Source organism: Fringilla coelebs (assembly GCF_963513975.1).
Source record: "Fringilla coelebs genome assembly, chromosome: 7".
Lineage (NCBI taxonomy): Eukaryota > Metazoa > Chordata > Aves > Passeriformes > Fringillidae > Fringilla > Fringilla coelebs.
In genome coordinates, this window is record NC_140035.1 from 19,655,599 (window position 1) to 19,678,477 (window position 22,879).

General features: G+C 36.6%; 1 protein-coding gene across 1 annotated transcript in view; it reads left to right on the forward strand.

Annotated features, from left to right (window-relative positions):
- Positions 1 to 22,879, forward strand: part of MYO3B (myosin IIIB) — a gene marked incomplete at its 3' end in the record, with an annotated part of 178,189 nt that overhangs the window by 68,117 nt on the left and 87,193 nt on the right. The window contains exons 12-24 of the mRNA XM_084209203.1: positions 6,202 to 6,298; positions 7,176 to 7,292; positions 8,137 to 8,241; positions 9,823 to 9,906; positions 10,585 to 10,787; positions 11,144 to 11,242; positions 11,838 to 11,952; positions 12,318 to 12,444; positions 12,572 to 12,782; positions 13,865 to 14,012; positions 14,246 to 14,399; positions 16,839 to 16,927; positions 18,459 to 18,588. Of these exons, the coding sequence (XP_084065329.1) occupies positions 6,202 to 6,298; positions 7,176 to 7,292; positions 8,137 to 8,241; positions 9,823 to 9,906; positions 10,585 to 10,787; positions 11,144 to 11,242; positions 11,838 to 11,952; positions 12,318 to 12,444; positions 12,572 to 12,782; positions 13,865 to 14,012; positions 14,246 to 14,399; positions 16,839 to 16,927; positions 18,459 to 18,588 (1,679 nt within the window). The remainder of the gene's footprint in view (positions 1 to 6,201; positions 6,299 to 7,175; positions 7,293 to 8,136; positions 8,242 to 9,822; positions 9,907 to 10,584; positions 10,788 to 11,143; positions 11,243 to 11,837; positions 11,953 to 12,317; positions 12,445 to 12,571; positions 12,783 to 13,864; positions 14,013 to 14,245; positions 14,400 to 16,838; positions 16,928 to 18,458; positions 18,589 to 22,879) is intronic.

The following is a 22,879-nucleotide window of genomic DNA, read 5'->3' on the forward strand; positions in this document are numbered from 1 at the left end:
TATATCATACCTATGGAAAAGAGATAGCTGTTTGCTGAGGCAAGAACTTTGTCTTGTCCTATAAAGCTGTGCTGTACTGTACTGTTAGGTCGCTGTAAACCTGGTAGTGAGGAGAAACATGTACAATGCCTGGAGCCATTTTTATTTTCATTCTTCCTGCCCTAGAGCCTGGAAAATACTTTGGGAAGGCTCTAAGCAAAGATATGTTACAAATTATGGCTATTATTCATTCTCATTTAACAGTAAACATTTTCTTTGTGGAGATTATATTGTTGTTAAATAATGTTTGACTGTGTTTGATAATCCATTAAGGGAGGTTATGAGAGAGCTGCTCACTTTCCAAATGCACCTTTTGATCTCTTGAACTTATTAGTGTGGTTGGTTGCTTTTTTGATTCATAGTACAAGAGATTCCAACAAACAGCCTGCTTAAGGGGAAAGTCAGAAGAGATTTAGTGTGCTTCCTAACATTGCTAAATTTTAAATGACTCTTTGTGCTGTCTACACTGGCAAAATGCACTGCAAAAAGTGGGTATGTTCTCTGGTGTTTGCTTATAAACATCAAATATTTTCCCCATATTTTTGTCCTTGTCAGGACTTTATCTCAAGCTGGCAAAGCTAGCAGCTGTTTCAGTGTTGAATAAGTTGAAAAACAGATGTAAAAACTTTCAAAGCCTTTTAAGCCAGGAATTATACCAAGTTCCATAAATAATGTTTAAAAATACAACAGAGCTTGTCATGGAGACATTTAAAAGGGAAGCTCATTTGGAACCCTGGTATTCTGTCTGTTGTCCCAGCCCTTCCTTGCATAAATTATGATGATAAAATCTTGTGTCCTTTAGGAAAACTTTCTCCAAAAAAAGTAATCTTTCCATTTAATTCCATAAAAACAAAACAAAAGCTCTTTCATGGCTTGTGAGTAGAACTAATGGAAAGCTGTAGAATTTTAAGTCTTTAACTGAAGGCCTTGAAAAGTACTGACCATCAGCAAAAGGGAATGAAATTAAAATGTTCTGTTTTCTTTTCCCATTTGAATGTACCACAATTAAGACATTATCTACTTGTGCTCAGTCTTAAAATAACAGATTGCTCTATCCAGAATAGCATGTAGGAGAAAATCTAGAAGAGAAATCTCATAACAGCACATAAGTTGGAGAAATTCAAGTGTAGTAACAGATCTATTAGCTGCCTTTTTACTGTGGTGGGGAAGCATGAGGGAGGCAAATACCTGATTAAAAGCTAAGAACTGGAGACAGGGAAGAGTCTTCACAGATTGCACTCTAAAAATTTTGCTCTTGGTAATATTCTTTGAAGCTGTCTTTCAAAATTTTAGATATTGTGGGTTTCTGTGTGGCACTTGACTGTTCCTTCAGAGAAGATAATGCGGAGTACCTGTATGAACTGCAGCAGATAAATCTATATTAACTCTGAAGTAACAAAAAGATGTTAAAATCACCAGTTAACCTCTACATTTATTTAGTTAGCTCTATGAATTATCACTGGAGGTGAAGTTGAGAAAAAACAGGGTCTTCTGTATTTCCTCAATAACCTAATGTTATTAACCTAACTCCCAATGTAAAAGTTATATAATGATTTGATGTTTGAAAGTTCATGTTGATCAAGCATTGAATAGTTTGGATTTTAGGGTTCAAAGTGGCAGCTTCCCAGTTATCAGCAGGTTTGAAGAGGCCAGCTCCAGACATGGCTCATTCTTCTCTTGGATGTTTTCCTACAGAATAGGTATCTTATGCTCCTGTCTGTAAATAGGCTTCTTCATGAGAATCAAAAAAGATCTACTAACCTCTGGTTTCAGTTTTTAAAAGAATGAAAAAGCTTCAACACTTGCATGAATACAGTTTTAAACAAATTTAAGGTAGACTATTAATAAGGAGCTCAGATTACAGGTTGGATGATGCTGGTTCAGTGTGCTACTGCTGGTTCACCATTTAGAAGTTTGTTTCTGTAATGGGGAACAGATGCTTGTGAAACCTTGCATTTTGAAGGACAAGAAGCAAATCTGTAGATCAAGAGAAGAATCAAACTTGAAGAAGCCTGGGGAAAAAAATAGGAAAGTGGAGGAAAAAAAAAAAAAGAAAAGAGCATTTAATGTTTGAGAAGGGCAGGAATGTTCAGGCAACCTTGTCAGATAGTAGAATGACAGTGCCATGTCTTGGCAGCTTCCGCCTTCTCGTGAACCAGCTGGATTACAGCAACAGTCCATCCAAGGAAGTAACTCTTACTACCAGATATCAAGCTTCTCTGCCAGCTCACATTTCAATTTGAAAGCAATTAACACCAAGGAACTTGATTGCATCCAGCCAGTAATTTTCTTTGGACTCAGAGATAATAAAAGAAACCGACCAAAAATAGTTCTCTGATGACACAATGTAATTTAAGGCAATTCTTCCAGCCTTCTGCTATATGAATATTAGGCAAATGAGTTTAAAACTCCTTTTTCTCCCTTTTAATATATATTTTTTTAAATCTCAAAGCTCCTGTCGCCCCCAAAAGTGATCTTGTTCTGAGTATAGTACATGTTTCTTTACTGGAGGTTGTAAAATACAGCTGTAGCATTTATATTGTAATTAAGACTGTGTTGGTGTCTCTATTATGACCTTGCTTCAACAAATTACTTCAGGCTGAAACTTGATGTAAAGGAGCAAAACGAAGTCTTTGCAATGCATGGGAAATAGTCCGTGTATCTCTGTGTGGCAGTATCACACTCTCCCCTCTTTTCTTTCTCATTGTGTTGAGTATTTTTCTTGTAAATCTCAGGAATTAATTTTAAAATTGGCAATAATCTAAAGACCAAATACAGAAACCATTTTACCTTTGTGAATCCTACAAACAAACAAACAAACAGTAAACATAAATGCTTAACTGCACCAAGAGGCCAAAGTAAAGGCCACTTGGAAGGCCCTGAAGATGTTAGGGGTGGAGGAGAGTGATTAGAGAAGAAACTTCCCAATGAAGGCAAAAATTCTTGGTCTGTGTTGCTTTGTTGCTCAGGTTGGACCTGCCAGCAAAATTACTTTTTGATCTAGAAGTCAGTTTGATCCATCTAGCTTTTCTTTCCCCATCCCTTGATAGCAGGATATAGGAGTGTATAGCTATTTACAGTGCACTTCTACTACTATAACTGGTTACTTGGTTTCAAACTATATATTTACCACCAGTAGAACAAATGAATGCTTCCTGCCTTTTCATGAAATGGTTCTCTCAAGGGAGAAATGCTTCTTGCCTTTTGTTCCTGCTACAAAATCCAAGAAAACTGTCCTTTCCAGCTACTTCTGCATGATAAAACGGTAACAGGAAGGTGCTTCAGAGCATAGAGCCTTTTTCAACAGACAGTGCTCATCACAATCAATTTAATGCTGCTCTTCAGGTCCCTCTAATAAAGTTAGGCACCTTGAGTGACTGGCCCTTCGCACCCTTTATGGCAGTTGTTTTGTTTTGTGAAGAGACTGCATCTTGCAGGGATTGCTTCAGAAAATTACTGGAAACTTAGGGAAGATAACATCTTTGATTTCCCTTTTGCTTAGAGTTTGTACTTTTTATATGTTGCCAGAAAGGAAAGGTAACTGAAAAAGTGGCTGATAATTCTACGTTTTATGCAACAAATATACTGATAGTCATTTCCCCAATTAAGAGTGTTTCCATCTGCTTTTTAAGAATTTTTAATGTATGTATTAAAACCAGATTGTATTTCTGATGTAAAATTGTGGAAATAATTAAAGGTTACTGTCTGTTTTTTTCCTTCCAACTTTGTCAATGCACTGGAGGACATAGGGTCAGTAGAAAACTGATGAGGGCAGCAGGAGATTGGAAGCTAATGTGATGTTATGCTCCTAATATCCTCTTCTTAATCATGTACTTAGGAAAATGAGTTAAGTCCTGGAAAATATTTGCACAAAGGTATATATGTTTTATTTACATTTAACGCAGACCAGTTTCCTTATTTATTTACACAGGCTTAAAAGGAACCCTTTCCAATAAAAAAAAATGGATTCGTTTATCACTTAAGGTGAACAAACAGCAGGAGTTTAATACACAATCAGATAACAGATTAGGTTACAAAGCCATTCTTCAATTAGACATGCTTAGGTTTGAATGCGCCCTCTTCCCCCTCGTCCTTACACCTCTGGTAGATGTGTCCCTGCTTGCAGCTTCTTGCAATTCAGTACTGTGGCTATGATGTTTTGCTCCAGGAAGAAAAAGCTTCAGAGATGAGTTATGTTAGCTAAAATGTCTAGCCATTGCTTTGTTAGTTACATCTTCATGAAGTAAAGCAGCTGTTAAAATATTTCCTCTGTTTGTAGACCGAGGGGTGCTCCCATCTCTAAATTATTTACATTACTTACAACATTATTTTTCTATGCAGTGAAATAAGAGCTTGAATTCTGGTTTGAAAGGGAAACAACACTTAAAAACCCTAGTAGTACATAATGGATTCTTACTCCTTTTAGGATCTGGCTTGTCAGCAAAGTGTAATATTTTTGCATATAGTGACTCAAAAAAAAGCCAAAAAGAACCCACAACCCAATACCTAATCAAAGACTAGAAAAGGGAAGATTTAATTGAATGGAATTTTCATCAAATTCAAATGGTCTCCATGCTGCCCATGGGAAATAATACCACTATAACAATTTTTTTTTCATAGCTTCTTGTCTTGTGTCCTTCTTTCACTGCTTCATATGTACAACATAAAGCAAACTACCATCTGTGGGAATGTAGTGGGACTGTCAGCAAAACCTGCTGTCTTCCCACTGTTTTATTTCCTAGCTGACAAAACAGTTTGCATGGTTTTATTTAGTTTCAATTCAAATAAACCATTATAGTTTTCTAAAACTCATTGAGTAGCCAAAAGGAAATGATGAAAATGAATAAAAATAGACAGAAAAGTATGATCATTTGATGTGATTCACAGTTATCAGGGAAGCTGTATTCATGGCTAACATTCTTCTCCTTCCTCCATATTAAAGGCTTTCCTTACAGTAATTCTTCTGATGATGTAACAACGCTTGGATGAGAAAACATTCTCTTTACTGAATGAAAGCTGATTAGCTTGAAATGTAGAAGCATATATAAAGGGGGGAAATGCAAATGCCTCAATGTTTATTTTTTAAAAAGAATTCCAATAGCATATGAAGATATTAAGGAAGCCTGCTAAATGTTCATATTAACCTTGAACATTATGGATAAACAAGGGTTTCCTGCCAAGTTAGGGTGCTGTTCTGTTACTGCTTGGTATAATATTTAGCCTTGATTTGGGATGCTTGATCATGTGGCTCTTACTTTCTACATGGCAACCAATGCAAAAACAATCTGTCAAGGACTGTCATTGAGGATCAATGCTAAATGTTACTCAGCAGGATGCAGACTGTATCTCAGTGGGTGTCCTTCTACTGTGCTTTGATTATGTTTGTTGTAAAGAAAAGCATAGTTGTGCTTACAGCATTCATATTTCACACCCTCTGTGGAAGACATGTTACAGCCTCTTAATTTGTTCCCATTTCAATGTGATGTGTTGTTTAAAAACATATACACCACATTTTCAAAGATTCCTTCAGTATAATCTGATTATAAAGGGGTTATGTGACAGTTTGTCTCTGCTGCTTGTGGTGTGGCTTAAATCTCTGGAGACAAGCCGACTGAACATCCATACAATTTAGAGTCTGATGGCAGCTGTGGTTCAAAAATGTTGTTTTGGGCCGCATCTAGGGTCATCTGAGGAGGCACTTTGGCATACATCAAGGTAACAGTAGGATTTTATCCTACTTACTGCTTCTTCTGTCTTCTTTAGATGACAGTATTATGGCTGGGCACGTGGGGGTAGCATTTAATTAAACTGAGTGGTAGTTTATTAACTTAGAGCAGGGAGGGGAGGGAAGGGAAAAGAGGAAGAATTTTTTAGTTTAGTGAGTGTGAGTGAGGAGTAGTAAGTGTGTAAGTAGTAAATCTTTGCTGAACAATGATAAATAGATTGGGTTATATATTGTGAAAGGGAGAACAGGTAGTACACCGGACAGCAAGCTGATCTATTGCTTTTATAAATGGATACCACAAGCAGAATTCCGCATTTCAGAGAGCATGTCTGTGTTTGTGCACGACAAAACATTCACCCGGGACTTCCCTTTGCATCTCAATGTTTGCTGTCTGTAATACACTTTCATAACACTAGTGCTCTGCTAACAACTTCCAGGCATGAAAGAATACATACTAGAAGACCCTACCATGTGGACAGAGCTGACAAGTTCTCTCTAGATGACGATCTGGTAAATCTAGAAGTTCTCAATGAGGTACTGTACTGTCTGGGTAGCAGCTTCTGACAACTGCACCTCACATTCTTGCCTATTTTTGCTTTTTGGCATCTCTTAGCAGAATGAGAATATTTCCTTCTTGCCATCTTTTGTCCCTTCAAGGCAAAAGAATTCTCACATGACTGATCTACTGCCCTCACTTTTTATATAGTTGCATGAAAGTAGCAGCTCTGAGTACTGTAATGTGGAAAAGCTTGATTATGAATGATGCTAGTTTAAATTATTTTTGTGAGTTTCCTAAAATGCCAAGTTTAGTCATAAAGATGTAGTTTTAAGTGATTTTTTCTAGAATAATTGATTTATATAGGATAGCATATTGCCTACTGCTTCTGGCTAAAAAATGACGAAACTATCCATTTCATATTTCACTGTATCAGCTATTTGCAGAGTATCCTGTAAATTTTTGTTTTGATAATCCTTAAATTACATGCCAGCAAGAAAAAGGCATAATACTAAATTGGGCTATTGTCCTGTTTAAACAGTTTTACCACTACTTAAAATTTAATCCTTGAAAAGTTATTATCCTTGTTTCATGGCCAAATAAAAAAAAAATTAAATGGACATGTACTATGAAGTGCAGCAATAATGTGTTACCACCATTTTCTCTTCAGAAGATTTACTTCTCAGACTGATATAAGAAAATATTCTAATTTCCAATTAGGAATTGTCATTTAACTTAGTTTTATGACATTAGCAAGAATTTTGAAAACATTTTATTTTGTGCGTTTGGCATTTAAAATATAATTAGAAACACTTACAATAAGTATTTCTTATGCAATGTTCTCAGTATATTTGCAAAAATCTTTCTGAGTTGGAAAATACTCTATAACTACCAAACTTTCTGTAATCTTCTCAGGATACCATTATCCATCAGCTGCAAAAGCGTTATGCTGACTTACAGATTTATACTTATGTTGGAGACATTTTAATAGCCTTGAACCCCTTCCAGAATCTCAGCATTTATTCTCCCCAGGTAAGAGAAATTCCAAGCTGAAGGCGGAAGTTGCTTTACATTTTATATTAACACCACTAGCTAAAATACTGAAGTGATGCTGGAAGTTGGGAGTACAGACTAAACTTCTGCCTTTTCTTTTTCCAGAACAATGTGACTAAAAATTTGTTTTGTTTTGTTTGTCAAATTTGGTTTAATTTGATTTTATTCACTGCTTGGAGGCACAAATTCCACATGAGGGACAGAGATTACCCCAGGCACAGCTGTGCCTCTCGCCTAGCATTTAGGGCTTTCTTCTTGAAAACAGAAGATGGCTATATGAACCTCCTCATGCTGAGGTTTTTGCTTGCTGAAGAATTGCTCTGAGGCTTATTATATGTCCTGTGCCATCAGCTCTGCCTTAAAAGAAGCAAATTAATCAAATGCTGTAAGCATAAAGGCCAGTTTAATTCTCTACATATATGAATAGAGGTGGAGCTAGAAATAATTTAGTGTCCATGGTTGCCAAAATCAGGGCTTCAGATAGGGGGGCAGAATTCAGATTCACTGTAAATTCCTTTTGTATGAGCTGGTTATTTCCTTGATTGAAGGCTTGTGTTTGAAATTCTTTTCCTTGTGATACAGCTCTCTTTGTTGTCTTGTGTGGGAAACATCAGAGTGCATTCTAGGTGCTGTAATCTGTGTTCTGGAAATTGGGCAGTGCCAAGAATTACCACTCCTGTTCCAGGTGATTCAGTGGAAATTCCGTGGTATAACAGGAAACTCCTTTCTGTTGAACAGATGATAGTCACTGTCTTCTTCTCAGTTCTTAATTATGTAACTAAGTGGTGTATTTTGACTATTGTGTGTATTTCTTTGAATTTAGTTCTCCAAGCTTTACCATGGTGTGAAGCGTTCATCAAATCCCCCCCACATATTTGCCTCTGCAGATGCTGCCTACCAAAGCATGGTTACATTCAGCAAGGATCAGGTAAGGATCTGCTCCTTTTGGTTTAGGTTTTGTATTAATCATACTGCCACTGTGCTACAGGGCTGTGAATAATGTTCTGTTAAGTTGTATTTTGGGAAATTTTTTCTTTTATTCCTAAATCAGCAAAACCAGAGTAGGAATCTGGTCAGATTTGGGAGTTCTGAAGAGGACACAGTGATATGAAAGGGACTGAGAGGTCAAATAAGATGATGGAGGTACCTGACCAATATAGTTTCCTGGACACCTGTGTAGTCCTGGCTGTTGACTCCAGCAGCAAAGTATTGCTGCACATTCTGATTCTAGGTCTGTCTTGACTTAGGTATTTCAGTAATTTATACTTGTGTTAAATAGAGGGTTCTCAATGCCATAACAGATTAACAGAGTTTGAACCACTTTTCTGCTGCAAAAAGACACTAAGTCACAGAAAATAGGAACAAGTGGCAAATTTTTTAGTAAAATAAATTAAGTAAAGTTCTATTATAAATGTAATAAGGACACAAATCCAATTATATAGCAATGATTTTAATGAGAATAAAATAACCACGATGTAGAAGATTTTACTACATTCCTAAGATTATAACTTCATACTCTTTATAATGTGATATGCTGTGTGTACATGAATATTGAAGGCTGATAATTATTTTTGTTTATAAAATCGTCCTGATTTTACCCTGCACATCACACAATAATTAACAGAAAATGTTCTCCTAAAGTCACAAAATCAGAATAAAGTAATGAAAAGCCTGAAATCAGAAAATGCCAGAAAAAATCAGACAAATAAAAGGGACATTGAAGAGGAATAAAACAGGAGTTTTACTCTTATGTGAAAGTACACTGGCCTGGGAGATGGTTAATACTTCTTAATGATTTACATGTTCTTTGATGGAGGTATTAAAGAAAACAAGTCCTCAGTGTTCAGGTGGGAACTGGTTTTCAACTTCCATTTTGCCCATGAAGCATAACAGCAGAGGGAAGGAAAGTGATTTAGACCATTCTAGGTAGCCTCTTGAGTCAGGAAGTCTTTTGAAGAGCCTATGAAATGTTAGGTGTTAAGGACTGCTGACACAGGAAGAAGGTGGATATGTCCTCCCAGAATCACCCAGTGAAGAGTTGCACATTTTTGTGAAATGTTTAGGTGCTAGTTTGCTGTTCTGCCTTGCATATCAGCGTCACCTACAGAATAGCCTCTCTACACAGGACCTATTATTAAAGATAATTTTTCAGAAGAAACTTTTGGTCGGTGTGTCAAAAACAGCTGTACCCTGTGATTCACGTTAATTCACGTGAAGTCAATGCAGTGAGCTCGGACATGGTCACTTGTTTACATCTTCTAGCCCTTCAAAATTCAGTCACTGCTTCACACATGCACCTTGGGATCAGGCATTGCAAGATTCATTTTAGTAATCTAGGAAACAAAATGCTACACTGAGCCTTTGCTGATCTCTCCTTTCAGAAGGGAGTCGGCCCTTAAAGTATTCTATAGTTTTGGTACTAAACATAAAATAACAGGTAGGAGTAGTAATAGCAAAAAACAACCATATGGTGAACTATGCACTTAAATCTTTTGTTTTGTGTGTTCAGTGCATTATCATCAGTGGGGAAAGTGGTGCTGGAAAGACAGAAAGTGCCCATCTGATCGTCCAACATTTGACCTTCTTGGGAAAGGTATTTCCTAGCCAATTATGTAAAATTATGAAGAAATCCTTCCAACCCTACCCCAATGTTCACTTGATTTAATCTTTAATACTTAAAGCTGTTCATGTGAATTGCCACAGTTGATTTAGAGACATAGTAATCATGCATGTGAGAGTATTGAATTAAGATGCAAGAGTGTGACTCACACCAAGTCAGTCATTAGTTTTTTAAAGAGAAGGTGCCAGATTCTGAGTGTTCAGTACCTGTAGGTATGTACAGTGTTTATCACATATAACATTATTTATACAATAAAGAATAAAAAATATTATTGTGGCTCTAATCTTAGAAGATCTTACACATTTAAATGTTATGAGTAGTGCTATTAACACAAAATAATTGGAAAATTAACCATGTCAACTTAACCCTAAGTAGGCATCTTTAGTCCACTGTGCTTTTGCTACTCTTAACTAATTATAAAACAAGTCAAAGGCGGAACAATTGCAGAGAAAGAACAATCTATATTTTGCTACCTGTGGGAGATTTTATCAGTTTGTTGGACCTCATGTTGTATAAATAGAAAGGTTAGCACAGTACCTAATTCCATACAAGCATAAGAAAAGGATTCTTTGCTTCTGGAGCAAGAATTGGGTTGGGGGTAGGCATTCTATTATTTTAATTATCCTTCTGATTTGTATCCCTTCTGTCAAGGCCAATAACCGTGCTTTGCGTGAGAAAATTCTCCAGGTGAATCCTCTGGTTGAAGCGTTTGGAAATGCCTGCACTGCCATCAATGACAACTCAAGTCGCTTTGGAAAATATCTGGAAATGATGTTTACACCTACAGGAGCTGTAATGGGGGCAAAGATTTCTGAATATCTACTTGAAAAATCAAGGGTCATAAAACAGGCTGTGTAGGTATATTAATTGTCTGTCCTGTAGCGTTTATGTAGTGTTTGAATTGATTTAATTATCAAAAATTTTGTGGTTTAGATACTTTTCTGTCTTCTGCTAAAATAAAAATCCTTCGTAGCAGTGCTATGACAACAAGAATAGTCCTGTTCTTTTGGAGTTGAAGCCAGAGCCACTTAATTCCTTGGGGTAATGCTGTGTTCACTGGGTTTTCTGTGTTTCACAGCTGCTATTAAAACAAGTGGGAGATTTGCTACCTTGCTTCAGTGAGCTCATGATAAGAATTACTTTTACATTTGTTGTACAAGATGCCACAAGAATAAAGACAGGTGCTTTAAAAGGATACTTTTTTTTTCAGGGGAGAAAAAAATTTCCATATATTTTATTATATTTACGCTGGCCTTTATCATCAGAAGAAACTTTCTGAATATAGACTTCCTGATAAAAAGCCCCCTAGGTAACTATTGCTTACTTGTTTTTAGCTCATTGCAATTAGCTGTTGATCAGCACTTGCTTTCAGTATGATGCTTTCAAATCTCTCTTAATCCTTCTACATTCCTTAAGGATCTTTTATAATCCTCCCAAGGTGGGAGGAAGATGGACACTAAGACATTATATTACTTGCATTTGTTTGAGAAGTTGAACTATTAAAACAGAAGGAGGAAGAACCAAGCTTAATATGTAGATATTTTGTCATACTTTCAGATGCAGACAACCCTCCTTATGATTTCTTACTGTAATGCTTCAGCTTCAGGAAGAACCCAGAATATGTTTGAAGGTTTTTAATTGATGTTTGTACTTTGAGTGTATCTGGCCTGTACTGGGTGAGGGGATGTGTGTGAAAAGTTGGTAACATAATTAGACATTAACAAAGAATAATGCAGATGTTAATGCAACAGAAACAAAAACTTATGAATTAGCATCAAACTATATAATTGAAAGTTATTCATATAAATGTTCTTTCCAGTTACTGAGGTACTTGCATTTAAGTCACTGAAGATTGTATTGACATATGTGGTAGTGTGATTCCTTCTTTCTCCCACTCTGTTTAGATACATTGATAATGAAACTGGAAGAGTAATGCATGATATTGTTACTAAAGATTCCTATGGAAGACAATTTGAAGCAATTCAGCATTGTTTTAGAATTATAGGATTTACTGATGAGGTAAGAGATTCAGATGCTAAACCATTATTGAACTTAAGGAAAACCACCTCTAGTGCTGCCCTTTGGTTTTGTGGGTGTACAAAGTTTTGTGAGCCACAAAATCTCTGCTATGACAGAAGTGAACTGTGAAAGCATAACTCCCCACTCAGAAGGCAAGACCAGCCTGAGGTCCCAGTTAGTACTCAGGCAATTCTGTGGTGCTATTTCTTGTGTAAATAGGAGCTTACTTGAACTTGTAGAACTTGGTCTCAGAGAAAGCTGCAAGCTTTCCATTCCAGTTTCCATTATGTTTTTCTTTCATAGCCTAAATATGATGTGTGTGTCTTTCTGAATTCCTTAAAAGTGCTTCTTGTCATCTTTTACAGGAAGTGTATTCAGTGTACAGAATACTGACTGGAATCTTAAATACTGGAAATATTGAGTTTGCTGCTATTTCTTCACAACACCAAACAGATAAAAGTGAGGTTCCTAACCCAGAAGCCTTAGATAATGGTATGTATCTTTCAGCGTTGTCGGTTCTGTATATGCAATTTGACTCTAGCTCATGGCAGCAGCTGGTCAATGCTGGTGGTTTCAACCGCATAATCACAATTGTGTGTCTTTTTCCACTGCCTTTTAGCTGCTGCACTACTAAGCATTGGGTCAGAAGAACTTCAAGAAGCCCTAACCTCCCATTGCGTTGTAACACGGGGCGAGACTATTATCCGGACAAACACGGTGGACAAAGCAGCGGACGTGCGGGATGCCATGTCCAAAGCACTTTATGGCCGGCTCTTCAGCTGGATCGTAAATCGCATTAATACGCTGCTTCAGCCAGATAAAAACATATGGCAAGTTACACATCGCTGAATCATGTGTACTTACTGTGCATTTGTCCGATGGGTTCATCCGTTTGTATATTTTTGATTTTGCAGAAAAAGTGCTGTGTTTATTTTGGCTAAGGCTTCAAAATGGCTTTCATGCTGTGATACTGAATCCTGTTTCCAGGACATTAAGCCCATCATTTTCAAAGAGCTGAATAGTTTAGCTACTGAAGTCAATGGAAGTTGGGTGGTTAAAGTGCTGTCCAGTTTTTTTGAAAGATGCTTCCTATGTAGTGAACATGGAAATCATACAAAAGGCTGATAAATAATTGAAGTACATTGAAAAAAATCAGTACACAGTCCTTACAGTCCCCCTGCTTTTGTAAGCAAGTAATAAATTTAGATTTCAGATTATTATTGTGCTGCTACTTGAGATGTGATTATTTTTAATTTTTTTTACAATTACAGAAACATTATATTGTGCATCCTTATGATTTCATTGTCAGGCACTGATCTGGCTGGTTTGATCTTTTGAAGAAGCTGTAGAGATTTTAGAAACAAGGAACCTCTCAGCAAATGTGAAAATGCCTCAGATCTGAGATCTCTACTTGCTTCTTCACTATGTCATATAGACATATTCTCATCCATTTCATTCAGTTCTAGTAGTGACTGAATGTACTTGAGTTACCACATGGACTTTTAACAGTCCAGCTTGTAGCAGCAGCAGATTTGGTAATTACCATTCTCAGTGAGTGTAGCAAAAATGTACCATTAAACGTTGACACTTTTTCTCTGCCTGGAGGAGCAGACAGTAGAATTTATTTGGGATCTGCATACTGAAACCCCTTATTTCAATATGGCTGCTAAATGTCTGTTACTCTGTACCTATGATTTTCCAGACTTCTTCATGGAAATTTGCAAGAAGCAAGTGGAAAACAGAAGTCTTAGCAATGCTGAACAAATGCACAAGTTGTCTTAGGTTCAGACACACTTTTCCTCCTTTATTTTTGCAGCAGAGTGAATCAGTTATACAATCTGAGTTAGCAAATTTATTTTTATTTTAACTTGGTGTTGCCCATAATGAATTTTGTTTGTATCTTCATGTGCAGCAATGCTGAAAGTGGGATGAATGTTGGGATACTAGACATATTTGGATTTGAGAACTTTGCAAGAAATTCTTTTGAACAGCTGTGCATAAATATTGCTAATGAACAGATCCAGTTTTACTTCAATCAACATATTTTTGCACTGGAGCAGGTAAATTCAACTCTGTTGAGGTCTAGCTGAATTCAGCATCCTACACCATAATCACATTCAGGACTACTTTATAAAATGAGTATGTGATTTAAATGTGGGATAATGACATCATTCTGAAGCTTTGTAAATAATGTTGCTGAGGCCTATAGAGCATTGCTGTGCATCATAAATGCTCTAATGATGATGTTTCTTTTACTGTTTTGGTATTAAAACTGTGCTGGTGACTTTTGTAGATGGAATATCAGAGTGAGGGAATTGATGCCACTACAGTGGAATATGAGGACAACCGTCCACTTCTGGATATGTTCCTTCAGAAACCCATGGGTCTCCTGTCTCTGCTAGATGAAGAAAGTCGATTTCCTCAGGCAACAGACCTAACTTTAGTTGGTATGTGCAAGTAAAACTCTGGGAAAGATCTGGGAAATGACAAATGCATTATAAGTGTAATGTCATCTTTATTCAAGTTTTCCTACCCTAGTTGTCCTGAGGCTGTGTCATTTCATTTGATGCCCTAAGTATATTTTTCATTGTGCTTCATCATTTTTCTCTGCTTACATGTTTTCTGTCCTTTTCAAATTGGAAAAGTTGTCTTAAGTATCAGGTGGCAAGGACTTACTGGTTTTTTCAATCTTACAAGGAAATATCCTTTGTCTTGTCCATGTATGTAGCATTAGTGTTGAAAAGATAATTTAGACTTCCCAGGCTCCTAGGCCTGTGTTTATCCAATTAGAAAATACTGCTTCTCTCCAGATTATCTCATAATAAATAGGAAGTGTGTGTTATTTCTGGTGTGCCGTGTGGCTGAGTATTTCCTTGTCTTCATACATATTTTACATATATTTTGACAAATTTTGGTGCCAACTTTAAATACACAGCACATGCCATGTTTAAAGCTGTTGTGTTGCATATATTTATTAGAGCTGCATTTTCCCCTGAGATATGAAACAGAGTTCCATTTCCTTCAGTGGAATGTGCTGCAGAGACCCAAACTGTTAGAGAAAAATAAGTTTCCAGTTAAATTGCACAACGCATATACAAGATTTTTCACTACTACTAGGCTGAGCTGAAACTGGAATTCAGATTACAGACAGAATGAATACTATGGTTTCATTCTACTCCTTGTCTTGGTTTGAAAAACCGGTGTCTGCCAAGGAAGGCAAGAACCTCCTTTGGAATGGAAAATATGACTTCTTTCTCTCTGAATTATTATTATAACTTTGAAATTAAGAGGCTTTCAGGCAAAGCTATGGGAAGAGGAATAACAGTTCTTTATTAATATATATACACACGTAGATACGTATAACAAGGCAAACAGGCCAGCAACTCTGGCGGCAGCAGCAGCAACAACAACAAGCCCATCAGAGCCCAGGGGCCGCCTCCTCTCGGCTGCGGGCGCTTCCCTCCGCTGCAGTTCGGCTCACGGCCGGCAGGGGCGCTGCTGGCTCCGGCCCGGCGGGTGCGGTGATTCCCCTGCGCCGGCAGGGGGCGCTGTGGCGCGAGCTCGGCCGCGTCTCCCTCAGGGGGTAATGGCGGCGGGCTGGATGGGGAAATGGGCTGCGGCGGCGGCGGGCTGGAACCCCAGAGGCGGGCACGCTCCAGGGCGGACCTCCAACACTCCTCCTTTGTGTGCTAAAGTTGTCTGCCTCCCTATTGGCTTGTAGAAATCAGTTAATACTGAATACTGAACTTCTACTTCCAGAGGTACTTTCCCTTGTCTGGTGCTGCTCGGCCTTACTGCTGATCTGTACACAGCACAGCAGGATCCCTCAAGCAGACAGTAAAGTGGGATATTTTGCCCTCTCCAAGTGTCCCAGACAATCATTAATTCCACAAGTCCATTCCTAACTTAATTATTTTTGCTTTAAATACAAGCTCAATTAAGTGGTAATAGAAAGAAAAACCTAACAGAATTGTTAATGGATTCTAACATGAGAAAAAAAAAATTTGTAATATTTTCTGATGTACACAGCATGACAGAATTTTATCAATTGATTCTGGTCTCAGGTCTCAAGTTGCTTGTTCAGGTGAATTAGTATAAAAGCAAGCTTCACAGTATAAACACTAATTGTTACTAAAATGGGTTCCTTTGGATCCCATTTCTTTCTAGGGATGTTTCCTTGGCTCAGCAGGCAGGAATTGCTACCTGGGCCCTCAGTGTTGGACAGACAGCACTGATTTAATTACAAAACATTAAAGAACCTACAAAATATCACAGGGCATGAAAGACATTTTTCTAAGAAACCTGTGTTCCTTCTTCTGTCAGCTCTTCAGGGGTAATCACAGGAAACAGAAAGTCTCCTTAGAAGGGGTTTTATAGAGAAGCTTCTTTTTTTCTGTAGAAGTCTAAAAATACATGAGGGACAATTCCAGATTGAGCACATAAACTTATCCTTGAAACCTGATGCACAAAGCTAAATGAATGCAGAAAGGAAGATAGCGAAAATACAAATAGTTTAAGTGACTGTGATCTTTGCAGTTTTGAGTGTACGTGTATATATAAGAAATAAACTCACCCCAAACCCTGCATATACATAAGTAAATTCATTGCAAAATATGAGAAATCATCACATCTTCTCATTGGGTCTTCCTGCTTGATATTTTTCCATGTAGAAAGGCATCCACAGTGATTTTTAAAGACGGTCTTACTGGGCTAGTTGAAAATTAACTGTTCTATTCAGATGTGACAGCTTGGTATTTCTGAGCAATCTGATAATATGTGTTTATAGCAGTTCTGACTTCTTGAGCAGCAATTTAGCAAGCTAATTAGGATGAAGATTGTAGTTAATCACTCTGTCACTTAAATCAACATCTTTTCTCAATGTCTAGATAAGTTTGAAGATAACTTACGATGCAAATACTTCTGGAGACCAAAAGGAGTGGAACTGTCATTTGGAATTCAGCACTATGCTGGAAAGGTAAAGTGATGTGATTTTTATTTAGTTCAGATAATAGTGGTATGGTCATCACTTGTTCTTATCCAGAGTTTTTGCTTTATGTTTTTTTCCCTCATTTTAATGGAAAAAATGATAAAGTTTGTGTAAACATATACTCTACAATGGAACTTTTATGTGTAGCTGTCCATTTTGGAGCCTATCCTTAGGGCTCTTACAGAGATTCTGCAGACAGTATGCAGCATCTTTTTTCTGCAAGAGACCTGGCCTCAGAAATGCCGGTACTACAGTCATTTCAAAGGAGGGACTCTGTGGAGCCAGGGCAGGCTATGTGTAACAGCGTGTGAATGCTACTGTAGTTCTGTGTGAGTGTGTCTTGCAGAGTGTCATGCAAAGTACATGCATGAAAGGCAATGTAAACCAGTATCTGTAACAGAACTTAAAATCCTATAGAGTGCATTGGAAGGGCTGGGACTTGCTAGTAGGGGTGTTTTCTTAACCTTGTATCTTTTGTTCTCGGAGGTTCATATTTACGTATTATTTTGTATGGGGAGTAACAGTCCAGTTTTCTCCATAACATGAGCTTTGCTTGCAGTTTCAGGCCCAAATATTTGTTCACAGACAAAATCAAAATATCCATGTTTTATATAGTTTTCGACTAGGTCTCATCTCTGGATCATTATAAGATTCCAAAATTTTAAGATGTATTCTAGTAATTTGGTCAGGCTTTTTGTCTTATTAAGAATAACTATAAAATTCACACAGTTTTAGTTAATTCTTTGTACCCATAGGGCCAAATAATAAAATTCAATAAAATTATAGAAACAATACTGGCCAGTTTTCTATTGCCAGAGAGCATTAATTTTCTGTGTAAATTAATGGACTTCAGGGAAATTGGGCTAGAGAGGAGTATTGCAAGTGATAAGGCAGCTCTAAAAAATCATTGCAATTAAACAAAATGAAAAACTAACTTATATTAATATTCTTATATTAATGCAAATATCCAGGCATTAATTTCTAATCAAAGAGGTTAAAATAATTGAAATAGAGAAATGTTTTGTTGTCCTAATACGGTTTTCAATGCCATGAGAACCTGATTTCATGTACCTACACTGTGTCCAATTTATTACTGTTCCTCCAGCAGGTCTACTTATAGATCACAGGTTTGATGCAGACAACCAATAGAAAGTGACCACCTGAGAACCATTTCTTACATCACAAGCAAATGATCAACTGAAGCTTTAAGGAAGTATCTCTGTATTGCATCATGCATAGGATCGTTTGACATGGCCAAGCGTAGCACAACAGGATTTAAGCCATTTAACCCAATTTGATATGCAATGGCATTCTATAAATATAGATACTCTGTATAGCCAATTTGCATTCTGAACACACTGCTATAGTTCACTGTCAAGACCTTTGCAGGTAATTCATTTGTTTGTCAGACCAAGCTAGCTGGTCTACTTGGTCATCCTGACCACTCACATTTTAAAAAAACAATAGGTTTTGGGTAACCCTTTTCATCAAAATTTCTCTTTCTGTTTTCCCACACTAGGTATTATATGATGCCTCTGCATTCCTTGAGAAGAACAGAGACACTCTTCCAGCTGACATAGTGGTGGTTTTGCGAACTTCAGAGAACAAACTTCTTCAGCAACTTTTTTCTAGCCCATTAACAAAAACAGGTATGTTCTGCACAGCTTTGCTGACATTGTAACTTCTTCAGCTACGTGTTCCTCTCAAACTCTTACTGGATTCTGGACAATTTTTTTTCAATTATTTTATGATATCTCCTTTCCAGAGAGTTTGTTCTCTGATTTCAAGATTAATTTCCTTTCATGAATCTCGTGCAGCAAGATCCTTCCCTAACTCCAGAGAAAGGGAGATTATCAGATGTATAGGGCAAGAGCTCATTCTCAGAGCAGGATAAAAATATGGGAGTTTCTAGTTCTTCGTCCTTTACTAAGATCACTACTCAGATGGTAGATTCTTGTGTACCATGTTTTACAGTTCATAAATCATGTGATGTAGATCAAGGTGTTTTGGAGGTAATATCCATCTCTTTAGAAGCACTTATGTAATACATAGTTTATTACAAATTATAAAAGCCATGTACTAATAGGCTAGAAGTAATTCCGTTGATTTAAAGCTTGTTGACTTTGACTTACGTGAAAGTGCCAGATCTGTAGCTAAATAAAACAGCAAGATGAAGTTTGATTACTCCATGGATAGGCGCCAGAATGCCAGTACCATATGCAAATGGTAGTTCTGCAGTATCCATGCAAACAAACCAGCAAATGAATACTTCTCTCAATACTTTTAAAGCATCTTTTTCATAATGGGTGAGAAAAGTATGTAATACTAAATTTAATACAATTGATTGCAGAACTATTGTGAGCTAACATATGGAGATGAGATTGAATGTTTAGGTAGAAATACTTGGTAGATATATTAGTGCTGGGTAGGCTTATTGTACATTGGCTGTAGATGCAATCCTATGCTTCTGCAGCAGGTCTCTGCCTTGAATTTCTTGACTGTCAGTAACCCAGTTGTAATATCTGGTGATGTATATAACCTCTCTGGACATTTCTGTGTAGAAAAAGAACATCTGGAGAAAAAATTATATTGAGCTTTTTTTGCACATGTAAAATTGATATCATAATATCTGTTTATATACTGCAGAGGATAGGTTCCTGTTACAGGGTAATTTTTCCTGTCATTGAAAGGCCTTCGACTACCCCGTCTTAAATTACACTTTCAGAGGTCCCTGAGAAGTGAGGATCCAGTGAGGAATCTGCTTCTCCTTTCAGCTATAATGAGTTTAGATGGAAAGGAATATAGTTTATGATGGAGGATTGGTGTGTGCCCAAGTGGGGAACAAAGGATCTTTATGTCTATTGCTACTCTACATTTGAGTCTGTGTTAAATTTATAAAAGAGATTCTGATCAAGCAAAGCAAGAAAGAAAGCTCATACGTGGTCAAACGTGCCTCCACACCCCTCTTTACAAGCTGTTTTATACCTTGAAGCTATTTTCAGAATGACCAATTAGGTTTCCCAGTTATCATTCGAAATTATTGCAAATATACTTGTTATTTTATTGCTTTTTAAAATCAGAATGCTGATGTCTTCATGCAAATTCATCTTCTTCTGGCCTTACAGAGTTATTATCAGTAGCAGCAGCACTCAACTTGAGTATTTGTGCTGAGATGCATAGAAGGTTCAGTAAGAGATACTTCTCATTGCAGTTAATGCCAGGTTACCATGCTGGTGTATTTTACCTACTTTTTTAGGTCTCTTCCATTCCTTCCTTGTTTCCTATTTACATTAATTGAATGCCTTCTCCCTCCATTTACCTTTCTGTGAAGAGCACACAGCAAGTTGTGTTTTCTGTATTTGTCAAGTTGGTACAAGACATCCTGATAAAAAAAAATATTGTGCATGTACTTCTATGCATGGTGTAATAAGAATAGCTTAAAGCTCTTATGTAATTTTTATTTTTTAAAAGCCTTTGTGATTTTGCTCTTTTTTTCCAGCTGTCTGTTGTAATTGACATTCACATCTTGTGTTGGGGCCTCTGTGTTCTAAAATCAGATTGTTGCCAGGTTTAGTTTTGGCAGCTTGCAAGATAAATGAAAGGTTTGGCTGAGAACAGAAGGCATTGCTGGCAATGCTACTTCATCTGCTCAGTGAAGAAGGATAATGCTATTCTTTTAACTTTCTACAAAGATGCTTTTGTAAACAAAAGAATAGTGAGTGTGTATGTATCCCATTGTACTCTGTCCCTGTCTCTTAGCCCTCTTCCCTCCACTCAACATGTGCTTCATTCCTAAAGAAAACCAGAAAAAATACCGATTAAGATTCATAATCTTGGGACAGCTTTTGGTCAATTACTGACTATCAGCAAAAGTTAGTAATTTACATGGAAGCCATATTCCATCTTTCCAGGTAACCCTGACTTGAAATGGGCTTTCTGGCATTATGTGTGGCGTTTTGTTTGAAGATGAGTGACAGCACATTCTCACATCTGCTGGCAGCTGTCTCTGGAACGTGCAGTGTAGGTGGGGTTTGCCAAGCAGCGATCTCCCATACGTGTTGCAGCCACTGGGTGGTGCTATCCCAGAGGCGTGAGGGAATGCGAGACTGAAATCGCGGGGCTGACAAGGACTGAAATGTAGTTCTTTAAATACCAAAAAGAACAAAAAGATGCCTTTCCCACCCTGAGATGATCCTCTGTTTGAAGTATATTTATATAACTGTCATATCTTCCCCTGTCAAAAACTGAGCAGCATCAAGAAAATAAATACTAAAAAGCTAAATTCTTTTACTAATTTAAGATCATGTTAATCCTTGTAATTTATCAAGTACACTTATCCCTTCTCAACAAATGCTTCTATTTCACAGTAGCAGTCTGTGCAGTTTAAAGGGCCAGAAATTAACAGCAGGACATTAAATATACATTTGTAATAGTAATTTATTGTTAATAGAGTATGCAACTACTCATATGAGACATTGGAACTTAAACATTCTGGATCTAATTTTGTAGCATATACAGCTTGTTTTTTCATCTTTCAGTGAAAATTTAGTCATGTTCAGAATGTTTTGAAATCTGCACTTTCTAGGGACCTTTAACTTCAAAATTGAATGAATGTATTCTGATTAAACCTAATAGTTCTCCCATTTGCTTCCATATCTGTCACTTTTTTTCTATAGACACAGCTTCTCGTGCTGCCACTACTGTAGATGAATATGCAAGTTCCCATTTAGATAGAATATATTCCTGATTGTCTCTGGGTTTAGTTTATCACTGTTGCTGGTAAAGCATCTGAGAGAAGAGGAATCACATGAAGTAGAAGATAGAGTCTCCTTGTAAGAATAGAGGATTTTTGTTGGAAAAATTAAGGACAGCCTTGATACATTCAGCATTGAGGAGTCCGACCATTTTGCTCACTGTCCTGATATTCAATAATTTTTGCAGCATCACCTGTAAGGTGTGGTACTGTTTGGTTACTTGGGCAAAGCACCCCTGGGGGCTTTTGAGACTGCAAGGTTTTTATCTTCTTAGAAAAGTGGCATCACAACAAGATCTTCTACTCTTGATACACAATCTCTGCAGACTTTTGTCCTTTCCATGACTCACAGACTTTTAGAACTTTGAGAAAGATATCTTCTGCAGGGAGGGGAAAGGGAAATCCTGCAGCCTTCCCATCAGAAGAGTAGAGATACTGCAAAACATCCTTGTCCTTGCTCTGAGGATCAGTAGTTTTGCTTGGCTACAGAGAAAAAATACAAGCAAGAGAAGAAATACTACAGCAACATCATATCTAATAATTTTAGTAACATTGGGTATTGCTCAAGCATTAGGGTGATGGAGTATATATTATATTATATTATATTATATTATATTATATTATATTATATTATATTATATTATATTATATTATATTATATTATATTATATTATATTATATTATATTATATTATATTATATTATATTATATTATATTATATTATATTATATTATATTATATTATATTATATTATATTATATTATATTATATTATATTATATTATATTATATTATATCATATCATATCATATCATATCATATTATATCATATTATATCATATCATATCATATTATATCATATTATATCATATTATATCATATCATATCATATCATATCAATCATATCATATTATATCATATTCATATCATATTATATCATATTATATCATTATATCATTGCTTTAAAACACTCCTTGTATGTGGTGCCTGTATATTTAATCATAAATATATATTTAAACATATATGTAATTCTCTGTCAAAGAGAATTGGGATGAGAGTTTTCACAAGTCGGATGAAAGGTTTCGTTAGTCATGTTTTAACAAGGTTATTTTTTTTCCAAAGTAGAATTTTTTCCAGACACAAGTTATTTATAATTCACCTGTCTAAAGGTCATCTCCCCTCCTCAAT